The sequence below is a fragment of the Bos mutus genome, chromosome 12, assembly GCF_027580195.1.
Source record: "Bos mutus isolate GX-2022 chromosome 12, NWIPB_WYAK_1.1, whole genome shotgun sequence".
In the NCBI taxonomy this organism is placed as follows: domain Eukaryota; kingdom Metazoa; phylum Chordata; class Mammalia; order Artiodactyla; family Bovidae; genus Bos; species Bos mutus.
In genome coordinates, this window is record NC_091628.1 from 12,963,206 (window position 1) to 12,978,464 (window position 15,259).

General features: G+C 39.9%; 1 protein-coding gene across 1 annotated transcript in view; it reads right to left on the minus strand.

Annotated features, from left to right (window-relative positions):
- Positions 1 to 5,468: 5,468 nt before the first annotated feature.
- Positions 5,469 to 15,259, minus strand: part of EPSTI1 (epithelial stromal interaction 1) — a 102,115-nt gene continuing 92,324 nt past the window's right edge. The window contains exons 10-11 of the mRNA XM_014482918.2: positions 11,107 to 11,206; positions 5,469 to 6,012 (exon numbers count right to left, since the gene is read on the minus strand). Coding sequence (XP_014338404.1) covers positions 6,004 to 6,012; positions 11,107 to 11,206 — 109 coding nt within the window. The 3' untranslated portion in view covers positions 5,469 to 6,003. The remainder of the gene's footprint in view (positions 6,013 to 11,106; positions 11,207 to 15,259) is intronic.

Here is a 15,259-nt window from a genome sequence, read left to right on the forward strand (position 1 = left end):
TAAAAGACTGGCAGCACCAGCAACCTTCCTGAATTACAAATAGACAAAGCCAGCACTGGTTTGTGCCAGCAGCTGCCAGTTGCAGGGGCTGAACTGACTAGCTTAGTCTGATAGCCTGGTCCCAAGAATCTTTCCAAACCTTGACTGCCACACCTGGGGTTGGTCACTTAGCTATGCTGCTGCTGCTAAGTCGCTTCAGTCGTGTCCGACTCTGTGTGACCCCATAGATGGCAGCCCACCAGGCTCCCCGTCCCTGGGATTCTCCAGGCAAGAACAATGGAGTGGGCTGCCATTTCCTTCTCCAGTGCATGAAAGTGAAAAGTGAAAGTGAAGTCACTCAGTCGTGTCCGACTCTTAGCGACCCCATGGACTGCAGCCCACCAGGCTCCTCTGTCCATGGGATTTTCCAGGCAAGAGTACTGGAGTGCGGTGTCATTGCCTTCTCCAGTTAGCTCTGAGACATCCCAAAACATCAAAAGAAACTCTTTGAGAAGTTTTCTTCTAAAAAAAAAAAAAAGAAGTTTTCTTCTCTCTTCATTCTGATCTTCCCACTTCCTTTCACACTGAGCAACAATTGTATGAACCCCCAAGGTAGCTCCCCTACTCTCTCTCTCTCTGTACCCAATCCTCCACCAACCACCATGATACTTATTTCTCTTAATCTCTGAAAATCCTACTCCTCCATCAAATCCATTCATTTACCAAATATTCTCCCTGTTATGTGCTAGGCACCTTTCAAGGCACTGGGAATATAGCACTAAACAAGACAAAGTCCCTGAGCTCACCAAGTTTAAATCTACAGTCTTTAAAACTCTTTATTGACTACATCAGGGCTCCCCATCTTCTGAAATACCACACATTTTGTCTCTGTGGTTACATCACTATCAACACATTCACCCAGGCTAGAAATATGTTCTTGGTGGGAGGTGAGCTCCATGTCCTCTTACTCTGCCATCTTCATCTCTCTCTCCTTAACTAGAGACCCAGGCTACAAATAGAAAACTCATCTCTCACTTGTCATTCTCCTTCTACATTTGAGTCACTCACAAAGTGCTGGTTTTTTTTAAAAAATATAGATGCCTGTCCTGTTCTCCCCATCTCTAGTCAGTGCTCTGGCTTAGGATTTTAATTATGGATCATTTGGACTGTAACTGATTGCTCTGCCTCTGGTCTTGCCTCCCTCAAATCTATCTTCCATGAGATCTCTCATGATTTATTTAAAACAAAGTTGAATCAGGTCCATTCCCTGCTCATAACCCTTCAAAAGCCCAAACTACTTGATATGGTACACAAAGCCCTCTGATATCCATCACGTCTTACACTTCTTGCCTCATTGCTTTACATAGTTGCTAACTCGTTTTTTCTAAGTTCTGTGTGTGTGTGTATGTGTGTGTGTTTATCTTTGTACATTTTATAGTTTCCATACCCAGCACAGTGCTTGGCATATAGTAGTCCCTTACTCAATTTTGAATTGGACAGGGCTCCTGCTATCATTTTGCATTTATATGTATGTCTTAAGTTTTTATGGGTCTTGCTTCTTCAACCTTACAGTGCATTTGGAGGGGTAGTCATTAGAATTATTTACAACATTCCTGTTCTTTTCCTCCTTCTGGAATATTGCAGAATTATATTTCCCACTCCCTTAAAAGTTGGGCATAGTCATGTGATTTGTTCTCACCAATAACATATGAGCAATAATAGCATGCACCATTTTCTGAGAAAGCCTTTAATTACCCATGCAAGACACTGCTACTGTCTCTTCCCCTTACATGAGGAAATGGAAGCTTCATCAGCTTGGTTCCCTGAGGGACAAAGGTGAGCAGAGCCTCCTGCTGACCTATGCTTGAAATATAACGTAGTCAAGAAACAGATATTACCAGTCCACTAAGATGTGGGGTTTTACTATGGTCACATAACCTTGTCTATCCTCACCACTTCATTCTCTCAGGACAGGAACAGTACCATTTATCTTTGGGTCTTCATGGTGCTATATTCAAATCAGACTAGAATATAAATATTGTATTTAAACTCTGATTTCTGATTTTTTCCTAATTCACAGTGTCCCATTTCAAAGATTCCTCTCTCATCTGTTTCTACTGTCTCATGACTAAAGCACACTTTCTGCTCCATTTTAGCACCATTCTGGCTTCTAAAATGCAAAAATTAAAAATTCTAATCAGTTCATAATTCAGTGTTGATCATCATGTAACATTTTGTAGAGAATAAGATGGCTGCCCTCTGATGACTGACTGAACAGTTTCTCCAGCTCAGCTGTAGCAGTGCTCTTCAGGGAAGTAAAGGAGGCTGGAGCACAGGCACACAGCTCTGAGGGATTATAGTAATCAGCTTACAAGGGGATGTGAGTGTTACAGCATAGGTCACCCTGTATCCTCTGCCCAAGCAGATGGCACAATGACATGGTAATACATGTAATAAAATTTTTCCTCCATTTGCCTTTATATGCCTTTAAAAACCCTCAGCTTTGAGTATATGCTTCTGTGAGAAAAAAAATCCTCTTTCTATGATCCTTTTTAAATGCCACCGTTAAACAATGGACTCTCCAAAAAGAAAAGAGTTCCGACACAGTCTCTACCTGAAAGAAATGCCGAACGTTTACTTATTATCTCTGTAATCCTTATAGTAACTTAAAAGGCATATTTTTTCTTGCTCATGTAAGTATATTATACATCACTCCAGTCATTTCCTGGACATTTATGGAGCTGCCTACTATATGCATTAGTTCATAGGGTTAAAAGCAAAAGGCCCACAGCCTTCTTACTATTTTCTTCTATCTATCAACAGTTCTAACACAGTATCTATTACCTCCTCCAGCATCCAAAGCTCCAAAATGCCCTTTCATAGGAAAAGGTCTAGCTCATCACAGCCCATCTGTTGAATATTCTGGAAGTTAAAATTAAGCCTGTAGGCACTGTCTCTATGATTTATGTTTCCTAAAGTCAATTACAAACTTTCAGCCAGAGTTATCAAAACTTTGAATTTTAACTTGAAGTTTTCATTTTTACAAATGCCAAGTGCTTTATTTTAGAGGGAAGTATTTCTATGTTTACTAAAACTATTAATATAATGTAATTTCCTATAGATACTTTCTGAAAGACAAATATTCAGGTTTACAAAGCAGCTTAGAGAATTTTATCATGTTTAACAAAATCAATCTGTGGAAGGAATCTAATTTTTTTCAAGCTAACAAAGTGTTTAGGGACCACAAGAAATATATCTTTAGTGTTAAAAATACATAAAACAAATCTGTGAGCTCACGTCTGTGCTATGAATGGAGTTTGACCTTCTGCCCCATATCACTCATAACCATACCCACGAGAAGTCCTGCATTTTCTTATGATGGGTCTTTGAGTGGGTTTCTGCCTTTAAAATCTATCAACATAACACCAAGAAAAACCACAAAGGAAAAAGATTAATAGGTTCCCATACACAAATGTTTAAATTCCAATACTAAATAATACTAAAAGATTTATAAAAATGTAAGTATTTCCAACGTAATATCTCAGCACAGAGAGATCTTTTATAAATCAACTACACACACATACACACAAAAGAAGATAAAAAAATGACCAGTAGACCTAAGGAAAGAAAAGAGGGATTAAGCTCTCCAAATGAAATTTTTACTCAGCTTGTAAGCAAAGATTTTTTAAAACTAGTAATAGGATTAAGGAGAGTATAGAGCATACTTTTGGTGCCAATAAATATTGAAGTCAACTTTTGGGAAAGTAATTAAACTACATATATTAAAATACCAGTAAATGTGGATTCCCTTAAATCACCAGTTCTAATTAGAAGTGTTTGTCCTCATCCAGTCATTAGACAAGTATCTGTAAGGATTTTTATTGCAGGGAGTTTGATATACATGTTGATAATATCTTGATGGATGCATACCAAAATACTAAGCTGTGAAGATCAGCAAATTAAACTTGAAAAAGTCACTAATTTTTTCTTTTTATAATTTACTCATCTGTATGTCTAATGTTTCTGTAACACATACCTATTACTTTTGTAACAGTTTGTCTCATTTTTATTCTCTTTTATAGAAAATGTACTTTAAAAGCATAGAAAGGGTAATTGGAACTTTGGAATTCCTATCCAGGGTTACCCATAAGTCAAATTGTATTCCAATCAAGAGCAGATTAAATGTGAAAAACAAAATAGTAGGCTCCCTTACACAGCAACTCTTGCTTCTTTTCTGGTTACTTCTGCCTGCATAGAGAATTGTTTCAGGAAGATGTGTATCATCCCATATGTAGTCTAGACAATTTTGGCCGTAAAGTCACAATCTTCCATACTTGCCCAACAACTTTTTAACAAGACCAGATACCTGAACAAAATCTTTGGGAATGCAGGATATGGCAGGCAATAGAAGAGAAATTGACACCAATTTTCCCGAGAGTCCCCAAAGTGTGAAAGCCTCTCTTTCTCCTATATTGAGTCCTGGTTACACATGGGGAAACAGAAGCAAATGAGAATGCCAAGCTTAGACAGAAAAACCAGAGCATGACCATGGACTGTGAGGTAGCCAGGCTGGCAGGTGTAGGCCTGAAACGGCTGCAGTAAAATGCCTCCAACATTCACACATTTACAGTCAGTTTGGCGGTGTTTCCAGGCCAGGCTGAGGGATTTCATTGTCCCCATATTAGGCAATGACAAAAATTTCAAATAGACTGAACATTTTATATTACTGTCAACAGCACTAACGTAGATTTGGCTGGCAGAGGAGAGGGAAACCAGGAGTGTCTGCATTACTCACTCCAGAGAAACACTGAGTACCGTCTGCTCCCAACCACCGTCACACCACCCAGTGCAGCGCTTTCTGGACCACACCCTCACCCCACTTCTGTGAGCCCTCCCCCACCAGTCTTGGTCCAAGAACCTGAAATCCCAGTGTTTCTCCAAATACACGTTTGGAAAGTCACTTTCAATGCAGCAGATGGTAACACAGGAGAGCTCTTAATGTCGCACAGTATTGTCTGCTCTTGGCCAGTTCCAAAAATTATCTACTCTTCCAACCTTCATTCTAAGACTAAATGCAATGCTGCAATGCTTCTCTTATGTAACGTGGGAGGAGAGGGGGTGGCCAGACCATACAGTGTGGAAAACCAGTAATTCCCACACCAAGGTCTACAAACTGGTCATAAAAGAACAGGAAAGCCTACTGAACTAGTAATAGGAACTAGGTTGCATGAGCAAAGACAAGTTTCTAAAACACCCACAAACCACATGTGGTATCGACATTTGTGTCCAGCTGATTTTTATGACCTTTCAGGAAATGAACTGTCCCACTCTCAAAAACTAGAGGAACAGTATTAGTAAGTCAAAACCAAAGCCAAATCCAGTAGTGATTATAGTACTACATTTGATCTCTATGGACTGTAAAGAAGATATAAAAACAAGAGAGAAAAACTCAAGAGCTTTTCATTAAAAACAAACACAAACCATTTATACAAAAGCAGTTCAAATTTTATTTATAAATTTGTTTAAAAGCATATAAAGGATTTTTCTTTTGGTCACATTTGTAGCCTGAATTAAGAAAATAGGGATACAAATCTAAAGGTGCCAGAGCTTCCCCAAACCTGATCTGAGAAGCAGAAAAAAATTAGCTGCTAGTTTATAGAGACAGACAGGCAGGCAGCAGCCACAGCTCTCACTAACCTGAAAGCATCAAATGACTCCCTGCTATTCTAGCTTACTAACATGGCTGTAATTATCCTTCCAATAAGAGGCAAAACCAATTAGAAAAATAATGCAGCATTTCACTAGCAGTAGAGATTAAATATGAGTTCAGTAATCTGCGCCTACAAATATGCATAAATAATGACAGGGAGAAGAAACCAGTTATCCTCAGCCGCTCAGCTGAGTGGGTGGGTAGTTGGAGTCAAGGTAAAAAACAGTGAAGCTGAACAAAGCTGCAAGAAAGAAAAACATCTCGTGTGGTTTTTCAAGGTCAGTTGACAAAGGCCAGGCATAAGCAAATATTTCTCATGTATCCTGGAAGAAAAAGAAAATGAAAATTAGCACCAGCAACAAAACAGAATTCAAAGCCTTTGTAAATCCAAAATGAAGTTCCTCCAAAAAACACTCTGACTACATGACTATTTTTTTAATGATTTCAAGTCCCAGTGAAATGATTTAATTTTCAAGTTCCATTTCGACTCACAAGATGGTCTCTGTCGACAGTGCGTTGGCTTATTGAGTGACAGCTCATCAGCTGTGTTCTGAGAGACAGGCTAACACGGGTGACAACTAACAGTGTTCACAAATATTGTCACCCACCTCCACAGTTAGAGCAAGGACAGGGCAAATACAGTACGGAGCAGAGCTACTTCAGTGGAAATGTGTGGAGTGGAAGAGCACTCTATTATACAGCAGGAAGGTGACGTCTAAGGGGACCTGGAGGAAAGGAGACAGACTTAAATGAGTTCCCTCCTCCCGCCATGTGCAGTCATGTCATCTCGATCAAGCCTCCCAGACTACCAGCCCAAGGTCCACCGAGGTTTCAGACTACTGCTGCTCGAACATTCTGGGAAACTAAAATCTCAGGTTGCCTCATGGGTCATGGCAGATGCTTAACTGCCCTTGAAGACACAGGATTCAGAGTTTCCACAGCATCTCAAAGGGTCTCACCTACTGGTATCAGAGAAATGATCATCTGAACTGATTCTTTAAATATCCTACCTTAGATACATCTTATGTGTGATTCAAAGAAAAGCTTTGGATGTGTTTTCATTATAGATTTTTGATCCCTTGTATTAGATAAATTTATTTTCTATACCTAGTTTGCTAAAGATTTTTTACCACAAATGAATACTGAAATTTATCAAATGCTTTCTCTGTATCTGTTGAGATGTTTCTCCTATAATCTATAGGTGTTTCTCCTATAATTTATGTGGTATATTATCTTGGCAATTTTTTGGTTCTATTTATTTGTGATGAGCCAAACTTAAATTTCTGAGATAAGTACATACTATGCTTTTTTAAAAAAATTCATTGTTAAATCTGTGAAAATTTTGTTGTGACTTTTTTAATCTATGTTTATGAGTGAGACTGGCCTATGATTTTTTTTTCTATATAGTCTTTGTTTTGATTCTAAGTTACATTCACCTGCTTAATCCTTTGGAAGAATACTCCCTTCTTTTCATTTATCAGGAAAACATTCTGGACACTTGGAATAATCTGTTTCTTGAACATTTAGTAAAACTTTTCTGTAATATGTGTAGGCCTGTTTTTTATTTTATGGGAAAACAGTACCTAGATACAATTTAAATCATTTTGAATCCTACCTACAAAGTGTGAAACTGTCTCCCCTGTCTTGCAAATAGAGGATGTTGTCAATCTCTTGTATTTTGCCAAATAATAGATAAGAAGTGGTATTTTGGTTTAGTTCTTAATTTGTATTCCTTTTGTTATAAATTCATTGGATACTTTAATTTCAAAGATTATAATTTTTTCTTCCTAGAAGTTCTACTTTGCTCTCTTTGAATCTTCCTTGTTGTCTTTGTCTCTTGTTTTTGTGTATCATTTCAAAGTCAATATTTATTCCAAATGTTTTATACATAGATATCTTAAATTCAATATCTAATCATTTAAGTGTCTCAAATCATTTGGTTCTAAATTTCGTTTTGGTAACCCTCAGCCACAGCTATCTGTTTCCTATCCTTGTGGTAAGTTCCAGTCACTGTGTTATACTTAGGATATACCACTGAACAAAACAGTCAAAGAGCCCTGCTCTGATGGAATATGGAACATAAATTACCACAAGGATAGAATAATACTAATTAATCAACAAAACATCTAAGAAAATGATGTTAGAAAATTAGGCCAGAAGTTGCAGAGTGCTATAGAAAAAAGAAATGGAGCCTGGAAAGAGAATTGCAGGAGTCTGGTGGCAGCATCAAATGGATAGCCAAGGAATCCTTGGAACTTAAGAACATACCTGAAAGAGAACAAATCATTTGGATGTTTTGGAGAAGAGTATAGAGGGAGCAGCCAGTTCTTAAGTATTCAGAGAACAGCCAAAGAAAGTTGGCGTGGCTGGGAGGAATGAGGAAGAATGGCAGTCGGAGGAGAGTGCCCGAGGAGTAGTGTGGGCTCTAGGTCTTGAAGCACCTGTAAGGATGAGTAATAGACATCCTGTGGCTTTTACTCTGGAGTCATCAGAGCCACTGGAGGGCTTTGAGCCAAGGAGTGACAGCAGATGACTTATTTTTCAGTCTCATGTTGAGAACAGACTCTAGGTGGAAGCGTGAAAGCAAGGACACCATCTAGGAGATGGTTTCTAGAATTGAGATGAGCAATGATGGTGGTTGGGATCATGATAATAGTGGTGAAGGTGGATGAAGCTGCAAGACTGGATACATTTTGAAGGAAGAATCAAGGAGACTTGCTGATGCATCAGCTGTAGAGGTGTAAGAGTCAGTCATGCAAACATGAAAAAGTGCAGACAGAGAAGTGGGGTCAAGGGCATCAGAGGTGAAGTTTTAGACATGTTAAGGTTGAAATGTCTATCAGATACACAAGTAGTGATGTTGGGTAGAAAAATGGATCTGCAAGTCTAGAGGAAGAGATGGAGGCTGGAAGTTGAAATTTGGGAGTAAAAAGCATATTGGTATTTAATTTCATGAGAATGAATGAGGCCATGAAGGTCTTAAGTGAACGTAAAGAAGGTAGTCCAAGATGTATCCCTGAGGCACTCTAATGCGGAGAGGACAGAAAGAGAGGATTCAGCAAAGGAGATTGGAAAGCAGTGGTCACTGAAATAAAACCCAGGAGAGTACAGAAGCCAAGTAAACAAAGAGTTTCAAAGAGGAGGCAGTGATTTACCATGACAAATGAGGCTAATCAGTCAAAAGATGAAGACTGAGAAATAACCACTCGATTTTGCAATGTAGATAATGTTAGTGACCACAAGAAGAACTTTGTGGTTAGACAGAGATGGTCTAAATTCTGATTAGAGGGGGTTTAAGAGAAAAGGGAATAAAGAAATTGGAAACAGGACAAATCCCTCAAGTTTTTCTCTAAAGGGGAACAAAGAAATAGGACAGTAGCAAGAGGAAAATGGGCATCAATATAATTTAATATTTACATTTTCTGCTGATGAGAATTTTCATGTGACAGTTCGGAAGAGAGGGAGGAGCACTGTTAGAATAAAGCCCCCCAGTGGATGGAGAAGACAGAATCTGCGCCATAACGAAAAGCAGACACAGAGGAAGGGATGTCTGCAGTGAAGTGAGGTGGAGATGAGAACCTGGGCAAGTTTTCGCCTCTGTGTCACTACTTCTTTCACGCAAGTGAAAAGCCAGTGACCACGCTGGACTTGGGTATGCCCGTCTTAGTAAGGAATCTTCAGTCATCCTCACTCACATCATATCCTGAGAAAGTGATGTTTCTCTCTTTCTATCTGTGAGGAACCCAAGTGGAGATTCACAACTCACTTACCTAAGACCTATCAACAGTCAGGGGAAGCCAGACTCCCACATCCCTATTCCCCTCATGGCAGCCCATGGAGTATTCATTTACTCTCTCCTGTCATCTACTCTTCAGCCCCAGGTGTTTTTCTGTGTGTGTGTGCTTAGTCTCTCAGTTGTGTCCAGCTCTTTGCTACCCCATGGACTGTAGCCCGCCAGGCTCCCCTGTCCATGGGATTCTCCACGGGATTCACCTCCAGAATTCTGGAGTGGGTTGCCATGCCCTCCTCCAGGGGATCTTCCCAACCCAGGAATTAAACCCAGGTCTCCTGCACAGTAGGTGGATTCTTTACCATCTGAGCCACCAGGGAAGCCCTTTCTATGTATATGCACCTTCAAAATTGGGGTTATTAAGTACAGGAGAAAATGTACAGCAAGGTTCCAAGTCCTGTCCAAAATCTGAGTTTCAATCACATTTCACTACTTATAAATTCTATAAACTTGGATAGTGTCTTAAATTCACAATACCCTATTTTCCACATGACTCCTACTCACATATTCTTTTAACTCAATAATTTGTCAATTTCACACACAATACAAAGATACTGTTTTGATTCCTTTCTATCTTTGTACATTGTCTCTACTCTGAATGCCTTAGTGATACACAGGAGCATACATTATAAATAGACACACCCACTATGCATTCTCTACAATTTGCCTACATTTAATTATCTTCAATATATATACGTTTGTGAGATCTATCCATAAATTTTAACCACTAGATGCATTCCAAGGAATCATGCATATCAAATCTCTAACAGATTATTTTCTCAAAAATGATTTTTTGTCCACCAAGTATTTATTAAGGGGTGATCTCCTCTAGAGTTACCAGGTCAGCAAGTACTTGATTATTTTCTCATATTTTACCAATTTAAAGATTTCTGTCTGTTCCTTTTTTTTAAATAAGTACAAATACACTTAGGCTTCAATTAAATTGTAAAACCCACTGTGCTTAGTTTTAATTCTGTACACATTGCAAACCCCACAATCCCATACATTCCAAAGCTTTGGTGCTGTTTAAATAATCTACTGTGCACACAAAACACATTACACACATATTACAACATAGTTGCAGGGCTTTCTTCCCCCAGATCTGTAAGAACATTTCATTTTCAAAAAGTGCCTTTTGCCATAGGGTTTTTTTAAAAATCATTTTGTAGTGAAAAATTAAATACTGATTTCTTTGATGTGCTAGTTTCACTGAAAGAATATGTTACAAGAGAATGCTTACTATTTTTAGAACCATATTTCACTGAAAATCTTCCTGAAAAAAAAAAAATGTTCCTTGGTTTTTATTGTATGCCTGGGCAAAGGGGGATTTTTTTTTTTTTTTAAAGACTTGCAGTCCAGGCAATCACACAGCAAACAAAGGGCAGGTGTCATTTTTTATTGTGATTGGCATTGGGCTAGAGCTGAAATCAGGACTTTCTCCATCTCTCAGAAGCTATTGTGGAATTTACAGTAATCACCCCAGCTGCCTGCCCACCACACAGCTGAATGGCACACCAAAAAAATATTTATCTAGAGAGAAGGCCACAACATATTTTTTAAATTCTCATTGTTTTTATTCTTCAACTTGGAAATATTTATTTTTTGAGAAAAAAATAATAAAACTCACCCAGCTGTTACCACTATTCATATTCCAATAACCACCAAAGTGCTGGAGGCCACCTGGTTGACTTTTGCCTTGGAGTCGGTCCAGAAAAGCATTATTTACCCTTTAAAACAATGAAAAATGTGGGTAAGTGGAAAGCTTGCTGCAGGGCTGAGAGATTTTTGAGAACCTAATGTGCTGTCTGAATGGACTGTGGGGAGCTCTGCCCCCATCCAGCTCAGAAGAAATCTACAGAGACTTCTTTTCATATTAACCATATGACATGCTGGGAACAGTCCTCTGGTGGAGGTGGTGGTAGTCTTGACTCAGTCCAAAACGGGCATAAATTCTTTACTCCAGAGATTCACTCACCCACCTCTACTAGTTCTACAAGCGTCTTGGTCACCCAAACCACCATACCCCTCAGGGCCATGCCAGGCGTGAACCCCAGAGGAGGAAGGAAGATGGAAGCTTCACCAAGAGCTAAAACATGAAGAGAAACCAAACACACTTCTGTGGTGCCGTTAATAGTATTACAAGATAAATGTCTCTCCCATACACTCTGTACCCCATCGCCTGTCTTTCTAAGGTAAATCCCACTAGTGAAAAGCAGAAGGAAAACAGGAAGAGAGTGTGAGAAAAGGGAAGAAAGACAGGCACCTGAAGAAGGAAGCCCAAGCTTTCAAAAGAAGGGATACATCTTTCCCTAATGTTTGATCATACTGGCAGCAACCAATTGCAGAAATAAAGTCAAACATATAAGTGATGAGTGATAGTTGCTCAGTCACGTCTGACTCTTTGCAACCCTATAGACTGTAGCCTGCCAGGCTCCTCCGTTCATGGAATTCTTCAGGCAAGATTACTGGAGCGGATTAGGAAGGCAAGAAGTGATCATCCTAACAGTTAAGATAGGGTTACCTGTAGGATAATGGTTATATTATGTTACTGGAGCTGGCTACCTGGGTGTCCCATTTTATAATTAACCATCCTAAATATCCTTTTCATGGACTTTTGTGTGTTACATCTTACAGTTTTTAAATTTAAGAAGGAAAAAGGCCACACCATGCTCTGTGTTGCCCATGTATGGCTGAGCAGAGTCAGAGACATGGCAGCTGGAGAAAGAGCATGGTGATAGGTACCCTATGACGGAGAAGGCAATGGCACCCCGCTCCAGTACTCTTGCCTGGAAAATCCCATGGACGGAGGAGCCTGGAAGGCTGCAGTCCATGGGGTTGCTAAGAGTTGGACATAACTGAGTGACTTCACTTTCACTTTTCACTTTCATGCATTGGAGAAGGAAATGGCAACCCACTCCAGTGTTCTTGCCTGGAGAATCCCAAGGACGGCGGAGCCTGATGGGCTGCCGTCTATGGGGTTGCACAGAGTCAGACATGACTGAAGCAACTTAACAGCAGCAGGTACCCTATGATGTGAATGAATTGTGGAGGAATAGCATCATGAAGGCCATAAGCTTCTCAACAGAAATACAGTGCCTGGAGCCCAGAAACCATTCAATCCATGCTTGTGGAAGAGGGGTTAGGCAGGACCCAGTGAGGTGAGCCTCCTTTTTAGTCATGAAGTGTAACGAATGTGGTCATTGTGGGTGGCTGTAAGTCAACATCTATGTAAGATTTGGGAACTTTGAGGATAATGACTGCTGAGTGGCAGAGTCAGAGGCTGGGGGTTTTGCCTCTTGGTCTTGCTCAGTGTGTTTAGCTAAAATGCCAACTGCATGTTGATTCATGTTAGTCTCTGGTTTTTGGTTGCTGTTTTCAACTTCAAGCCCCATTTGGCAGTGGTTACATCTTAGTTATTAGAAAGCTTTTTTTTTTTTTTTTTTTAATCCCTCACTATAAAATCTACCAAGGTGTCATATTCTGGTCAGCCTGGTGGTGGTGGTTTGGTGCTAAGTCGTGTCTGACTCTTGTGATCCTGTGGACTGTAGCCTAGCAGGCTCCTCTGTCCGTGGGATTATCCAGGCAAGAATACTGCAGTGGGCTGCCATTTCCTTCTCCACTGGTCAGCCTAGTTCACTGCAGAACTGAATGTTTACACCACCTTTTCTAGACCTCTCAGCATGCAGATTGAAATAAGATACCTGAGCTGGAGACTTGAATATTAAGGAAGAAGGAAGTGGCTTTGATTCCCCTAAAACTCTACAACCAACAGTATAGTCCATACACCTGGACTGTTCGTTGGACAGTCCATACACCTGGGGCTGTTTTTATCCAGTCTCTCTGTCAGTAACAAAGACAGACGTTCCCTCAATATTCCTTTTCCCACCTCACATCCAATCCACTAGAATCCTTGTTGGCTCCACCCACTAAACAGATCCTGAATTTACCTGTTTATTTCCATGGCCACAATTCTAGTCCAAATTCCTATCTTCTCTCATTTGCCTCTCTTTCCACTCCTGCCCTCTGCAATCCATTCTCCACACAACCACTTGAATAAATTATAAAAGGGATCAGGCCTTCCTTTTTTTTTTTAAACCCTCCCACGACTTATTAGTCTTAGAATAAAATAATTGACTTACAAAATCTTCTATTTCCTGCCTATCTTTCTTTCCTCATTTTGTAGTCTTCTTTTTCTCACCGTCTATAATCAAATCATTTGGGCCTCAGAAAGTTCAAGCTTATTCCCGATTCAGGGCCTTTGTGTTTGTTGCTATGCTTGGTAAGAGGGGACATCCCATTGTAATGTTTTGCCCCCTTCCCATCTCTGTGTGACCGACTCTTGTTCCTGGATGTCACCTCTTCACTGAGGAACTATTGCCTGTAATCTCTCCCTTAGTGTCACTTTGGGATGTGGTCCTCATGTGTGCATCGCTATCTGAAACAATCTTGCTGCTAAATTGTTAACTTCTATTTATCTCCTCTAGCCTGTAAATCCCATGCAGTTGGGGATGACCTCTGCCTTGTTCACACCTATTCCTAGTGCCTAGAACAAAGCACAGGGTATGCCCTGATTCCTAAGAGGTGAATGAATGAACTGTCCTGGTGCATGGTCCCCACATTAGCCTCTTTCTGTGACTGCAGCTGCATTGTAAAATTAGCCGTGGTAGTGAGAGTAGTTCATTGTCCACTGCTCTCAATTCACTTAAACACTTTGAAGATGGATGACTTTGTCATGTTCACAAGGTGATGTGATTCACTTTTGAGCGTGTTACTAAGAGGACAGCAGACTGGGTCAACTAGAGATCACAGGTGGTAAAGAGATTACTTTTTCAATTTCTATCAAGAATTTGTAATAGGGAAGAACCTTTTGTATTCTATTACAAGTTAATCACGAAAGGGATGTTGCCTATAAGCTTAAATTATACATAATGGGCCATCTCTGAGAACCCTGCTTCTCAGATAATGAGCATTAAGCTAAAATACCTTTGTTTAGCTCGCAGGAAACATCCTGACCAGGTCCTCTATTAATGACTGCGGCGAAGAAGAAACTATAAACTCCAGTGACTGACTGGAACCAGGAAATGTTTGACTTTACTCCCTCCCCTTCTAGTAGAAAAGAAGCCTGAATTCTAATTCAGGCAAGACTGGTTCTTTGAGACACACGTCTACCATCTTTTGCCAGCTGTCCAATAACGTTGCTATTCTTTGTCCCAACAACTCATCTCTCAGTTTATTGGCCTGTCATGGGACAAAAAGTGCGAGCTTGGACTCAGTAACAAATTGAAATGGGGGGGAAAGTACCAGTTTATATTTTTGTTTACTAGTTTTAGAAAATACATATATTTCATTGCTGTCAAGCTAGTGCTCAGGATTTTCTTCAGAGGCTTAACTTGGATAAAAACTATTGTTCAGAGATGATTCATGTTTCAATAAATCAATTCAGTTCATTCCAATTTCCAGCTTGCAGCCCAGTTCAAGTCCTTCACCCTCAGTGCTGTTTTTTCCTCTGAAGTTTTAACTTTCTTCTCTTCCTCAGAAAGTTACACTGGGTCAGGTTCAGGTGCCATCAGATTCAATCGTTACAGGGTTGGTTGTAAAGCTTGTTAGGAATGTGCATGCTTTCTATTATAAAACTCAGGGCTGCATTTTCTGCTATGTGAACTTCCAAACAGTAGAAAACACATCATCTTCTTGTCTCCAATAAAATTATGTCCCTGGAGAAAACCTAACTTAACGACCCCTTTCCCCAAACCACATAGCTTGTATTGCTGCCCTCAGCA